The sequence below is a fragment of the Ictidomys tridecemlineatus genome, chromosome 3, assembly GCF_052094955.1.
Source record: "Ictidomys tridecemlineatus isolate mIctTri1 chromosome 3, mIctTri1.hap1, whole genome shotgun sequence".
NCBI lineage: Eukaryota > Metazoa > Chordata > Mammalia > Rodentia > Sciuridae > Ictidomys > Ictidomys tridecemlineatus.
In genome coordinates, this window is record NC_135479.1 from 153,665,941 (window position 1) to 153,680,953 (window position 15,013).

Here is a 15,013-nt window from a genome sequence, read left to right on the forward strand (position 1 = left end):
AACCATAGTGACTTCTTAGGTGTTGTTCAGTTACATTCAATTTTTCTTATGCCTGGATAAAATCAAAAGCATATCTTCTGGACTTCTTGATTTTACCTAGTTACGTCAATTAATCTTAGAATTTCATTAGATAGATTTGTTTTGCACTTCAAATCTCTGTAGTCTAAAATTGCCCTGTATACATCTCTTTTCCTATATGTCGATATCTTCAGCGTTATTTATTACTCTTTCATTATACAAAAATATTGAACTATCAGTATAATAATTTATCCCTTGAATATGCCATGCTCAAATTTCTACATTTGAGCTATAATTCATTCTATTTTCCTTACTTTAACAGTTTCCCCATTTTCTTTTCCATCTGTCTAAATCTTGCTTTGCTTCTTTATCCTAGTTCAAATCCTACCATTTTCTTTTTTGTGAAATTTCTATTATGGGTGTTTTTTATCATTTCAGAATGAATTTTTTTAAAAAATATTTTTTTAGTTGTGGATGGACACAATACCTTTATTTTATTTATTTATTTTTTTAATGTTGTCCTCAGGATTGAACCCAGTGCCTCACACATGCTAGGCAAGTGCTCTATCACTGAGCTACAACTCTAGCCCCTAAAAAATTAATTATTTTTAATTGACATAACAATTGTACATATATGTAGGGTTGTTTGACTTGATACACATATGTAAATTAGGGTAAACATCTATCTCTTCAAGCATTTATCGTTTCTTTGTGGTGAATATATTCAAATTTTTTCTTTAGATTTTTTAAAATATACATTTTCTTTAACTGTAGTTCCCTTAATGTGCAATATACTGTAGGTTTTTTAAAAATGGATTTATTGAGATAAAATTTACATAGCAAAAAATATACTCTTTGAAAGTATAAAATTCAGTGATTTTTAGGATATCCACAAATTGTGCACTCATCATCACTATCTAATTTCAGAATGTTATCATCATTCCCCAAGAAAACCATATGCCCATTAAGTCATTCCCTATGCCTATCTCCTTCCATTCTGTGTCAATGACTTATCTGTTCTCTGAATTTGCCTATTGTGGACTTTTCTTTTAAGTGGAATACCATATATGACTTTTTGTGTTTAGTTTCTTTTTTTCAGCATAATTTTTTTTCTCAAGATTGATACATGTTGTAGCATGTATATGTACTCCATTCCTTATTATTACTGAATAATATTTCAAAGTATGGATATACCATATTTTATTCATTCATCAGTTGGTAAACATTTGTATTGTTTTTTGGTTTTGGCCATTTTGAATATTGCTGCTGTTAACATTTGTATAGAAATTTTCGAGTGAACCAGGCTGTCAGTTCTTTTGTATATATACCTAGAAATAAAATTTCTGGGTCAGATAATATCTTCATATTTAACTTTCTGAATAACCAGCTGAACTGTTTTCCAAAGACACTCTATTATTTTTATTCCACTAGTCTGTATGGGTGTTCAGTTTCTCCACATTATTGTTATTGACATCTTTTTAATTTTAGTTCTCCTTTTGATTTACATTTTCCTAGTGAGGAATGATGTTGAAAAGATGATGAATATCCTTTAAAGTGCGTATTGGCCATTTTTAGTTTATTCTTTGGAGAAATATCTGTTCATATCCTTTAGTCAATTTTAAAAGAATTATTTGTGTTTTTATTGTTGAATCATACAATTTCTTTACATATTCTGGATACAAACTCCGTATCCAGATGTATGATTTACAGATTTTTTTTTTTACTTGTCTTTTTACTTTCTTTTTAATTTTATTTTTTAGTTGTAGTTGGACACAATTCCTTTATTTTATTTATTTATTTTTATGTGGTGCTGAGGATCGAACCCAGGGCCTTGCATGTGCTAGGTAGGTGCTCTACCACTGAGTCACAACCCCAGCCCTCTTTTTACTTTCTTGATAGTATCCATTAAGCATGAAAGTTTTTAATTTTTATAAAGTCAAATCTATCTATTTTTCCTTTTGCCACTTGTACTTTTAGGGTTATGTCTGAGAAACCTAACCCATGGTTCATAAAGATTTATCTTTCATTCCAAAAGTTTTATAGTTTTAGCTTTTATAGTTAGGTTTATGATTAATTTTAAGTTTTATATTTTTGTATATGGTGTGAAGGAAGGGTTCAACTTCTTTTTTTTTTTTTTGCAAGTGATATCCAGTTGCCCAACCATCATTTGTTGAGAAGTCTCTTCTTTTTCCCATTGAATACCTTGTCAGTCTTGTTGAAAAACCAATTGTCCATTAGTGGGAGGGTTTATTCTACACTTTCAATTCTATTCCATTAATCTATATGGCTTTCTTTATGCAATATCACAGTTTTGATTACTATAGCATTGTAGTAAATTTGAAGTCTTGGTGTTTGAAACTGCCCAACATTTTTCTTCTCTGAACTGTGGCTTCATTTATTATCTAAATAAAAAGGTGAGTATATGACATCTGTTGCATATCATTTAACCTTATATCGATATACCCAGTCTCTCTGGGCAGATTATTAATGCTTTGGGAGATAGAATGTAATTGTACTTATCTTTGTAGACCTTGTAGTCTTAATCCTATTAGGTACTCCTTAAGTATTTATTGAGAATAATAATGATACCCAATTGACTAAACATTTTTTAAAAAATATTTTTCTAGTTGTACATGGTCACAATAACTTTATTTTGTTTATTTTTATGTGGTGCTGAGGATTGAACCCACTGCCTCACATATGCAAGGCAAGCATTCTACCGCCGAGCTACAGCCTCTCCCCCTTAACATTTTTTTTTAATGAAAAATTACAAACTCAAGTCAAAGTGGAGACAGAAATATAAAGAACTCTTTTGAAACATCAGTTATTAAATTTTTACTATAGTTGTTTTATTTATCACATTTTCTTCCTTCGCTGAAATATTTTAAAGCAAACTCCAGAGAAAATGTCATTTTATGTCTACATATTGAGCTTGCATTTTAAAATTATAGACTTAAAACATACCAACAGTGCCATTATCGTATTCAACAAAAGTAAAAACAATTTTGGGGAAATATTTAGTACATGTTAAAATTTCTGTAATTGTCTCAAAAAATATTATCTTTGGGATTGTGTGTGTGTGTGTTTGTGTGTGTGTGTGTGTGTGAATCAGAATCCTTGCATATTTGCTTGTTAACCTTTTAGTGGACAGATTTCTTATTTACATGATGAAAACTCAAAAATACATTTTGTTAGATGACATATGAAGTTTATTTACGTTCATAGTTCTGAATGCTAGAGTATTTGTAACGTCAGTTATCTGCTTTTATTCTTTAGCCACCTCAGAGAATTCCTCCCTTTTAATTCTTAAGACCTGTGGCTGCATATCTCTTCTTCTGCCTGAGGAAATTCAGTTCCCTGGATTTCTGTATTTATTGTTACTCACTTCCACATGAAACCTTAAGGCTATAAAAACACTGTTTTACATTTTTCTGGGTCAGTGTGTGTATAAAATATTAGTTTTGACACACTAATTGATATTACCAGCCATTAAATGAGTTCTGTTATTTGAAAAACTAGTTTAATGGATAGTCTTATACAAAGGAAGTAGAAATCAGTATTATTTTCACTGTCTTTTTAACTAGGTCTACTAGTTATAGAGAACTCCTTTTTTTTAAGATCATTTTTGAAAATTTAGAGGCCTATGAAAATTTGTTGTGAAATCTATATAAACATGTGTATGTTGGACCAGAAAGGATTTAAAAGTGATTGAATAAGATTATGTTGTCCCACCATCTGAATAAGCAAACTCTTTGTTACTGAAAATATTCCTTCATAAATTTTTTCCTTCTATATAGGTACGTCGTCATGAAATACATAAATCGAAGAATAGAGCTTTAGTGCACTGGGAACTCCAAGAAAAAGCTTTGAAGAGAAAATGGAGGAAGCAGAAACTAGAATCTTCAAGTCTTGAGAAAAGAAGATTGTCTATCATGAGAGAGGTAATGCTAAAATGCATTACCTTTAGAATTAGAGGAAGGAGATAAATAGGTTTCTTTTTCCCTCAACTTGATTGACATTATAGAGACTAGTTATTACTATATCTATATAATCTACATGTAGATTTTTAAAATAGCAGCAAATGATGATTTGGCAGTTTGATTCTTGCTCCACAACTTACTAGCTGTATAACCTTAAGCAATTTATTTACTTTCTTAGCCTGAATTTTCTCATCTATAAAATGCCTTGTTTTGAGATTTTAATGATATAATACTTATATAGTGATCAGCACAGTCCTTGGTAAATAATTAGTTCCTTTTATATGTAAACTGCTATAGTTATTTTTCTCAGTTCAATAGCAGTGCTGTTAAGTTACTTAGCAAAGCAACAAAAAATGAATGCTGTGTCCTTTATGGTTAGTAAACCATTTATCTTTGGCTTAACCTTTTGCCCAATATAGGGTTTTTGGACAAGTAATCAGATAATATATGGATAAACAATGTGGGAAATAAGAGGAGACTATAACCATAATTTTTTTCTTTTAAATTTGAGCTAAAATCATTGTAAAGAAATGTATATTGTGCTTCTTGTTCAGATTAGAGTCTCTGACACTTAGCTGTCTGGGTTATCTTTCATTGCAGGTGTAAATCACACTGTTTTTTTTCAGAAATTTATTTGGGTTTTTAATGAAAAATGGAAGTCTTCATTTTATACATCATCAGGAAAAATTATATCTACCAAATAAATGTTTCATGTCCTTGAGAAAAGATCAGTGAATTGAAAAGAGAATGCTCCTTTCCAGATAAATATATTTTGGTGATTTTGGAAAAGTTCACACACATTTAAATGTTATATGCTAATTCTCTTCAAAAGTCCTAAAAATACACATCTGACCAGGAAAGAAACCCAGTCTCTGAGCTTTTGTTTTCCTTCTCCAGTGGCTCCTGCTCATGTCCTGAATTTCTCATATAAGTAATAGATGTGGTAGAAGTAAGGTATTGGAAGTTGAGTGGTGAGAGGATGAATAAGGTTGCTCTGCCTTCTTTCGGTAGTGCAGCTTCCTTCACTTTTAGTGTAGTGGCTCTGCACATTAGAATTACCATGGTTGAGAAGCTCCATTAAAAAATTATTGCCGTATCTAGAGGCTGAAGTTGTAGTTTAGTGGAAGAGTGCTTCCTTAAAATGTGTGAGGCAGTGGGTTCGATTCTTAGCATTACATATAAATAAATAAAATAAAGGTCCATCAACAACTAAAAAAATTTAAAAAAAATTATTACTGTATCTGGACCTTTTACCCAAAGTGTCTGATTTAGTTGACCTGGAGTGTGATTCCACACAGGTATTTTCTAGACAGTTTCCTGTGTGATTTTAATGCACTAGAGGGGTTGAAAACCTCTGCTCTTAATGGGATTCACTTGTTTCTCTTCTCTTTAACAATGTATTTTGGAATTTATTTCATGTTAATACTTAGAAATCAACCTTTTGTGTGTGTGTGTGTGTGTGTGTGTTGCTGAGGATTAAATCTAGGGCCTTGTGCATGCTAAGTAAGCACTCTTTCATGGAGCTACAAAGAGAGCCCTCTAATTTTTCTTTTTAACTCCCAGTAATGTATAAATATACTAAAGCTTATTTATCAGTGCTTTTTTGGTGGACACTTAGGTTTTGTATTATAATGCAGTGTAAATTTCTGGAACAAAAATCCTCAAAACATAGTCATTTAAATCAAATAAAGATTTATTTCTCTTTTATAAAATAGTTCATTTGTAAATGGTATTTGGTGGGAGACCTGTAGTCCTTATTACATGACTTCTGTCTTGAGTATAGAATGACTGTTGCAGCTTTCTTCAGTTGTATGCAAGCCAGCAAAGAGAGGAAAAGACAATGTACTCCTTTTACATACCATCCAGAAATGTTAGTATCTATCCTGGTGGCCAGAAAGTCATTGCATGACCATTCTCACTTGCAAAGATGGTTGGAAATCTACCTATATACTTGTTAAAACTTGGGAGTCCTGCTGTTAAAGCACAAAGCAGAAGAAAGGGTGTTAGTGGATAAGTAGCAATGTATGCCACCCACAGATTGCTTCCTACCTTGCTACTATAAATAATGTAATGAATATTCTTGAGTATGTTTTGGGGAATATATATATATATATTTGTAAGATAAATTATTAAGAATTGCTGAGTCAAAGGATAAGTGTATCTTTTATTTCAGTGTTACTAAATTTGTAATGTCTAGGTTTAGGGGATGTCATAATATTAAAACAATTCTCAATAAGAATATTCATGTAGGCTTAATCATTATACACTGAAGCTCTCGGGACCCATCCCCCTGAAACTGGACTCCTAGATTAATATAAATCAAAAGGAAAGCTCTTTGGCCAGTATAATCTTAGATTTCATTTACTGTATGATATACTAAGCCATAGGAATCAAGCACAATTAGGGTTCAAATTTAAGAGGAAGGGAGCCTTTCATAAAGCTTTTTACAAATTCTGAAAGTGTAATAAATTCCTAAGTATCTTTGTAATTTCTCAATTTCATCTGGTTTCTGTTACCATGCAATAAAAGGACTAGGATGAGGAGTTTTCGATAATGTTTTTTCTGGGCTCCTGACTGATCATTTGAAAATCTAAGATGTACACCACTACTTATAAGTTTAATTTTTTGCTCTGCAAATCCATCTGGAGTATAAATATATACAGATGGGCTTACAGAGATCAGTTTACCTATCAAGAGAATGGTTTTGTGAGAAAAGTGATAATCTCCAAAGAGCAAAGAAAATCCAGCACATTGATCTTCAAAATTGTCACTCAAACCATGTACCCAAGGAGCCTGGTCAGAGGCTAGAAGAAGAGGGTAGAGCAGTAGCTTTACTTAAGGCCTCAATTATAGCTAGTATCAATTACATCTCTGTAATTTCCTTCTGTTTCTTGGTTTTGTTAGATCAGTACTCTCTTTTAAAAAACATATAGTGAACTCTTAAAAACTTCCATTAGGATTTGATCCCTATCACCACAAAAATAAATAAACAACAATAACAAAAGATCTCTTGTCATTAAGAGATAAATTTTTATAATTTTTTCTAGTGTAGTGATAGATTAATAGATTGCATTCTTTCCTAAGCTTTTAATTGCATGTACTTGTAAGAGGACTCATCAGTGACAGAAATTTGGTTTATAGGATAATATAATTTACATCATAACAGTAGCTAAAGCTTCTCTAGAGTGTTGCATAAGTTTCCAGTGTGTCTACATCCTTGTAGCATCTCTGTAGGCTTGAGGAGATGTTTGTAACTTGGAAAATTAAGTTTAAAGAGGTTGGATTTTGCTTAGCATTTTTTTGTCTGGGCCTAGAACTCCAGTCTTCCAGCTCCAAATGTGCTCTTGATCTTACCCTTCCAAAGCTTACTCTTTGTGGAAGGAATAAATTCTGGACTTCATTCTTATCAACTGAGCTAGCTGACCTGCTTGGTCACAGCAAGTGAAGAAGGGGAAAAGTAACTTATTTTCTTTCTGTATCCTAAAAAGGTTATATTGTGTAATTATTTCCATGATACAGAAAAATTCTGGTGGGAATATTTGTTACTCGATGTTTTGACTTGAGTCAGTGTTGGAAACTAGGTAGCTTCTTAATTTTGAGACTCCTTTCAATTTAAGAATGCCATCTGGTGGTGGTAGATGGAGTTGACTCATTTTTGGCCTGCGGCTTTGCTTGTAATTATGAAAGTTCTGTCCGGAATGTAATGTGATTTTTTTTTTTTAGTTCCCAAATCTTAGGGATTAAAAAAGCAACTTTTTTAAAACACAGAGATATCACCTTTTTGTTTAATTCTAACACTTATTTTTTTTTATGTAATTCATGACCCAGTGTAGATTATGAAATCATTTAAGTGGTTGAAACATCTCTGAGTTTATGGCTCAAAGATTTTTTATATTTAACCTTTTTTTTTCAAATTGTGGATGATATTTTGTTAATGGATTATGAAGTTGAGTTAGTGTCTTGTCACCATCATTTAAAAATAGAAGTGAAAAAGAAAATATAATAGTACTTTTTAATGGAGAAAGTTTATTAAGTAAACTTTTGTTTCATATACATTTACATGTATGTGAGTGTTTGGGTTACAATTTTAATATGTATTACTTTGGATTGCAGCCAATCATTTGCAAACTACTAATTATTGTGATAGCCCCATCTACTGGTACTAAAGGATATTGTAACTGAAGGATTTTAGGTAGTGGTTTATAGTTTATGCTCTGTGCCTTTCTATAGTCTTTTCCTTTGTGATTTGAAGAGTATATATATATATTTTTTTCTGAGTAATATTTGTTATTAACACATGTCTAGATTCTTTCTGATCAATACCAGATGCAGGATGTTTTGGAGAAATCTGATCATTTGTTGGCTGTAGCAAAAGATCTGTTTGATGTTCCTCGTAAACGCACAGGTAAATAGTTAATTAAAATAAAGCTTCTTTTTATTATTAACTATAGCCCACAAGTGGGTGTTTAGAAGAAATTTAAATTCATTTCTCAGGCATTATATTATTTGCATTACAAATATTCAAGGTAGGTAGTATATAAGGTTGTTAGGGCTAAACTTTATGTAATTTTTTTGCTTTTTACTAAGATTATTAACTTATAAATTATTCAGCAAAGGAAAGATAAATCATTATATACTAAAATATGTTGTAATACCAGAAAAAACAAGTAACCCAATTGATAAATGGGCCAAGGAACTGAACAGATAATTCTCAGAAGATGATATACAATCAATCAACAAATATATGAAAAAATATTCAACATCTCTAGCAATTAGAGAAATGCAAATCAAAACTATTCTAAGATTTCATCTCATTCTAGTCAGTATGGCAGCTATTAAGAATACAGACCAATACATGTTGGCAAGGATGTGGGGGGAAAAGGCACTTACATTGCTGGTGGAACTGCAAATTGGTGCAACAACTCTGGAAGGCATTGTGGAGATTCCTTGGAAAACTTGGAATGGAACCACCATTTGACCCAGTTATCCCTCTCCTTGGTCTATGCTCAGAAGATTTAAAAACAGCATACTACAGGGACACAGCCACATCAATGTTTATAGCAACACAATTCATAATAGATAAACTGTGGAACCAAACTAGATGCCCATCAGTTGATGAATGAATAAAGAAAATATGGTATATATACGCAGTGGAATACTATTCAAGATTAAAAGAGAATAAAATCATGGCATTTGCAGGTAAATGGATGGAGTTGGAGAATATAATGCTAAGTGAAGTTAGCCAATCCCAAAAATCAAATGCCAAATGTTTTCTCTGGTATAAGAATGTTGATTCATAATGGGGTTGTGGGGGAGCATGGGAGGAATAGACAAACTCTAGATAGAGCAAAGGGGAGGGGAAAAAAGGGAGAGGGCATGAAGGTAGGAAAGACAGTGGAATGAGATGGACATCATTACCCTAAGTACATATATGAAGATAGGAATAGTGTGACTCTACTTTGTGTACAACCAGAGATAAGAAAAATTGTGCTGTATATGCATAATATGAATCGTAATGCATTCTGCTGTTATATATAACAAATTAGAATAAAAAATTTAAAAAAGATCTTTTATCCTTTATATGAATAAACATAAATCAAATTTTTTCACTTTGTTAAGAAAAAATCGATTATTGTCTGATAATAACAAAGTAGCTTGTGTTGGATCAGTTCTCCCACAGGTAACAAATATAAACAATATGAAATATCTTGCTTTAAATTTTTTAAAAATATATGTTTATTCAAGGAAAAATATGGTGTAATAGAGATTTCATAATTTAAAATGAGACTTGCTTTTCAGCTTATTAATATGTTACCATATAATTAAAATACTTGTATTTATATATAATCTGCGTAAAACAATTTGAAACTAAAGCAAATTTATTTTCTTGCTAAAAAACCTTTGAATTTTAGTTTACTGATCTGTAAAATAATCATAGTACCTACCTCATACAATTTTGTGAGGGTCAAAATGAGTTAATATACATATAAGCATTTGGAACAGTGGCTGATATATAGTAAGCAATACATAAGTTTAAGCTGTTTTTATTATTTTAGATTTTCATATAATGATGCATATATATGGCAGTGTAGAACTTGAGAAGTCAATTTAGTTAAACAAAATCATCATGACTTATTTTCTGTCCTCAGGGTTTCCAAATGTAACAATGGCTCCTGATTCTTCTCAGAGTCCCATAATGGTAAATCAAGATCCTATTGCCCAATCTATCCTTAATGAGTCTGTCATAGACCCTCAGGTAATGTGATCTACTCACGACTATAATGCTCATGCTGAAATGAAGTTTAAGTTGATGTAGGCATTTTGGTAAACATTTTAAAAGCTTAAATATCAATAACTTCTAGTTGCGGTTGCTAGTTACTCAAGCACATTGCATTTTATATGAGTACCATTTGCCTAAATAAGATTGGAGACTGGATAGTAATAGCCAACGTTTATTGAGTGTTTACATAGGATCTAGGTACTGTTGTTATTCTCATTTAATAGAAAAAGAGACTGAGGTTCGAAAAAACTAAGTGAGTTGTTCAAGATCATTTAGATTGCAGCAGAGACCAAATCTAATTTAAGTCCTGTGGCTCCATAACACTGTCAGTACCTCTTAAGATATCTGATTGTCACAGAGTGCTTTTTGTTCGTTTTTATTAAATTGGAATAAAATATACCTGACATCCTTGTTGTATGGATCTTGAGATTGATTACATAAAGTATTTAGCATGATACCAGGAACATAGTACTTCATTAAATGTCAATCTCTTTTAATATATTAGTATATTTAAAAGGTATCTGCCCAGAAAACCTGGAATTTATGGGAAAATAATACTACATGAGGAAATGATACTATACTAATAAAATATTAATTAGCCAAAATCTAACAATTGAAATTTTTAGTCAAAATGTTAAGAATTTTGAAATAGTACATTTTTTAAAAGCTCATGAAGAAATAAAGCAGCTTTATAAGATTGACTAGGACTTGCCTAGTCACCTGTTTATCCTAAACTATACCTTCCATGAAATAAAGGAAGAATCTTAAGTTGGAGGGATGATTCTAGGGAATGCAGGTCCAGAATCATAAAAGACAAGTTAATTATATTATTTTCTACTTAAAGGAAATTAAGTAGAATGTTAAACATATTTAAAGTAACCAAATCCATTAGCTAAGCAAAAAACATTTATGCTTTGGTACTTGTTGAAAAATCAACTCTCAGATATTTAGAAATCTAATCATCTTAGAATATCCTACTGTTGGAATATATCTGAAGGAAGCTTTTTCATTTACTTAAATAAATTGTATAATGTAGTGTTCTATTTATTTGGCAATCATACTTTCAGTCATTTGGAGCTGGGAAACAAGTGTATGATGTATCCCAGCATCACAGAATAAAGCAGTTAGATTTCATTCTGGTGAAGAGAAGAGTCCATCCTCATACCTGAGCCAGTTATGTTATTAGTAATTTCAAAATAATTTTCTTGATATAACTAGTTTTCCTAGCTGGCTTAATTTCTTTCTGAATTTACAACTGACAGATTAAGATCAGTGAGGTAAGCTTCTGAACATAAACCTGAGATAGCAGAGGAAAATGGCAGTGAGGGAGGAGAAAAAAGACACTTTTATAGGTAAGGAGAGAACCACTATACATCAGAAAAGAAACTGATGTTGCAATAGATATCCTGGAGCCTCCAAGAAAAGATGCATTTATAACTGCATTACTTAAATTCTCTGGATTTTACTTTAGAACAGGAATGAGTGAGACTAAGTTTATATACTTGTTCATAGTGTAGTATATTAGGCCCTGCACTAGAGGTTGGGATATATGGATGAATAAGGTATGTCTTCATTGGGATGGAGAAGTGGCAAGATCTGAGGTTAGAGAAATAGGCAGGAGTAGGTCCTGAAGGGCTAAGGACCTGGAAATTAAGAATAGAGCCACTAAAGGAGTTTAAGAAGCATGTAGTCATGATGAGATTGAGTGGTGTGGAAGATGAATTGGAGAGAGGCTAAGACTGAGAGAGGGTTCTGTCCTAGCCTGTTTTTTTGCTGCTAATAACAATGTACCACAGACTAGATTAGTTATAAAAATAAAAGTGGTTTATTTTGGCTCATGGTTCTTGTCCAAAATTGAGAAGTCTTATCTCTTGATGACCTTGCTTCCAGAGTTTTGATGTGACACAAAACATCACTTGGTAAGAGAGAGACAACAAGAGAGACCTAGGCATGCTGGCTTTTAAAAGCAGAAGCACTCTTGAGATAATCCATTAGCCTATTAATTCATTAATAGCATGAATGGATTTATGTACTCATGAGGGCAGTACTGTCAGTACCTCATGAGGGTCCCACCTGGACCTACCTCTTAATATCTCATAATTGGGATTTAAATTTCAACATGAGTTTCAGAAGGCATAAATCATTTAAACCATAGCAGCCTGGTTAGAAGACTTAGTTTGGAATTGTGTTGAGAAATGGTAAGGGTGTGGCTCAAAGTAGTGCCAGAGGAAGTAAAGGATAATGATACATTTGAGAGAGGTTAAAATGAGAAGAGTTGACAAGATTGGGTGGCTGATTAGTTGTGATGGGTGAGAAAGAAGGATAAATTTTTTTTTTACCAGCTTGGGCATCTGAGTAGACGGTGGCAGTGTTCATGGTCTTATGTAGTATTGGCAGAAAAAGATTTCTGTAAGATTGCTGGGAAAGACTTAGGAAGATGTTCGGTTTCGGACATATTGAGTAGGAATATCTTTTAGGCAGTTGAATATAAGTGTCTATGGCTCAAGAGAGTTCTGGTTGGAGAAAGAGATTTGGAAATTAACAGCATATGACTTGTAATTACAACTTTGGACTTGGATAAAATCATTGAGAAAGTAGATCAAATGAGAGGAGAAAAGGCCCAAAGGGAGGATCTTGAATCCCACCAGATACTAGGGAAGAGTAGAAAAAGAAAACCAATAAGGTAGATTTGGAAGGAGCAGCCAGAGAAAAAGAAGAAATTTTTTAAAAATACCGTATCATGGAAGTTAAAGAACAAGTTTATCAAGAAAAATTTTAAAAGAAAGAAATGAATCATCATCAGAATCTAAGGTGTCATAGAATTGAGGGAAAGCAAATACAGAAATATTCATTTGATTTAAGAATAAACATGTTGATGCTGAGTTTGCAGTGAATCGTTTAGAGCAATAGGGCAGAAACAAAATTGAAGGGTATAAATGGCATTTGAGAAATAGGAATAAGTCTTTAAAGAATTTTGGTGGTGAAAGAGAAAAGACAATCAAGGTAGCTATGAGATCAGGGCAAGATGGGAGAGGTTTGCTTGCATTTAAGTCTTTGATGAACTTAAGCCAACAGAGAGATTAAGGGTGGGTGCTGGAGAGAGAAACTCCGATGGAGTGGAAGCAGGTAAAAGGGTTTGGGTTCCAGAATATGTATGGAGTGATTAACCTTAGGGAAGTCTCTTTCTGTTATGATAGAAAGAAAGGATGAGAGTGTATATAGTCAACTTGTGTTGTTATTTTTATTATTGTTTTGAGATAGCCTCTTAATGAAATAGATGATGAAGGAGAAGAAGGAATTGTTAATAGCCAGTCAGAAGAAAGTGAGAATGAATTGGATAACTCTCTGAACTCTCAATCTAATACGAACACAGACAGGTATGTAAATATGGCATAAATAGCTACAGCTTTTACCTTTTTTTCAAGCCTATTTCAAATGTTTATTGCATCTTTTTTTTTTATTAACAAAGGGTATATTTTTATTAAAAGTTTTGGTATTTTGATATGATTTCTGAAAAGTTTTAAAAGTAGTAGAAATACCTCCTCTGTACTTTTCACCTAAATATACCAGTTATTAACATTTCCCATTTTTGTTTTATAATTTTTCTCTTTTTTGTGAATTTATACACATACACACACATGCATATGTACACATACACATTTTTTTTTGTAGTTGTCGATACACAACATGCTTTTATTTATTTGTTTATTTTTATGTGGTGGTAAGGATCCAACCCAATGCCTCACATGTACTAGGCAGGTGCTCTGCCACTGAGCTATAGCACTAGCTCCTACATACACATTTTTTGAGAACCATTTGGGAGTAAGCTACATACTACATGTTCCTTTATCTCCAAATACTTCAGTGTGGACTTTCTAAGAGCAAGAATATTCATTCACAGAACCACAATACACTTATTACAATAAGGAAATTAAGTTAATACCATACTACTATCAATTAGATTTCTCTAATTGCCCCATTCATATTAATTATGGTCCTTTTTTATTGTTTGGAGAACCAATCATGATAGTTTATTGTATTTATTTTTCACATTTCTTTGACTTTAAAGATCTGGAACCTTTTAAAATCTGATTATAGTGTTTGTCTGTCATAATATCTTTGTGATTTCCAAGAAGTATATGAGCAATTACTTTATAGAATTTCCTCTGATTTGGTGTTCTCTGATATTTCCTTGTTATTAGACTCAGTTTATACATTTGGGGCAGGAATATCTCTGAAGTGATGCTAAGTCCTTTTCAGTGTATCATATAATGAAACAGTGATGTCATGAGTGAGAAAGAAGGATAAGTATTGATGCTGTTAATTTTCATCACTTGGTTAGTGATGCCTGCCTGGTTCCTTTATTAGTTAATTATGTCTTCTATTTTGATGTTGATTTGTCACAGATTTGGCCAAAGAGAGCATCTTCAAGTCATTCCTGTGTACTTTTTACAAATTATCTCCCTGTCCCCAACTTAATTTCTGGTACAACAGTCATGCCCTTGGCCTGGAATCAGCCATTTCTTTGAGAAGTCCTTATTTGTTTTATTGAAGAAGGGTGTTTAGAAATCAAGATCTAAGTACTGGGTGTGCTTATTGTACCTGACAATCCTGGTTTTTAGTACCTTTCAGCAGGTACAAACACAGATACTCATATGCACCTATGGTCATATGCATATGCACATATCCATATTAATATCTTTTTAGTTATAAATTATGAGCTTATACTGATACT

The 15,013-nt window shown here is 32.2% G+C and overlaps 1 protein-coding gene across 14 annotated transcripts in view; it reads left to right on the forward strand.

Moving 5' to 3' along the window:
• The window catches only part of Spice1 (spindle and centriole associated protein 1), a 60,873-nt gene that overhangs the window by 9,252 nt on the left and 36,608 nt on the right, over window positions 1-15,013 (forward strand). For 11 of the 14 annotated variants that reach the window (XM_021727923.3, XM_005327597.5, XM_021727924.3 and 8 more), the window contains 4 exons: window positions 3,816-3,959; window positions 8,304-8,403; window positions 10,148-10,254; window positions 13,540-13,655. In XM_021727923.3, the coding sequence (XP_021583598.2) occupies window positions 3,816-3,959; window positions 8,304-8,403; window positions 10,148-10,254; window positions 13,540-13,655 (467 nt within the window). Of the gene's footprint in view, window positions 1-2,696; window positions 2,726-3,815; window positions 3,960-8,303; window positions 8,404-10,147; window positions 10,255-13,539; window positions 13,656-15,013 lie in introns of all 14 variants that reach the window. The other 3 variants (XM_078044213.1, XM_040270362.2, XM_040270360.2) reach the window with 3 other exon arrangements.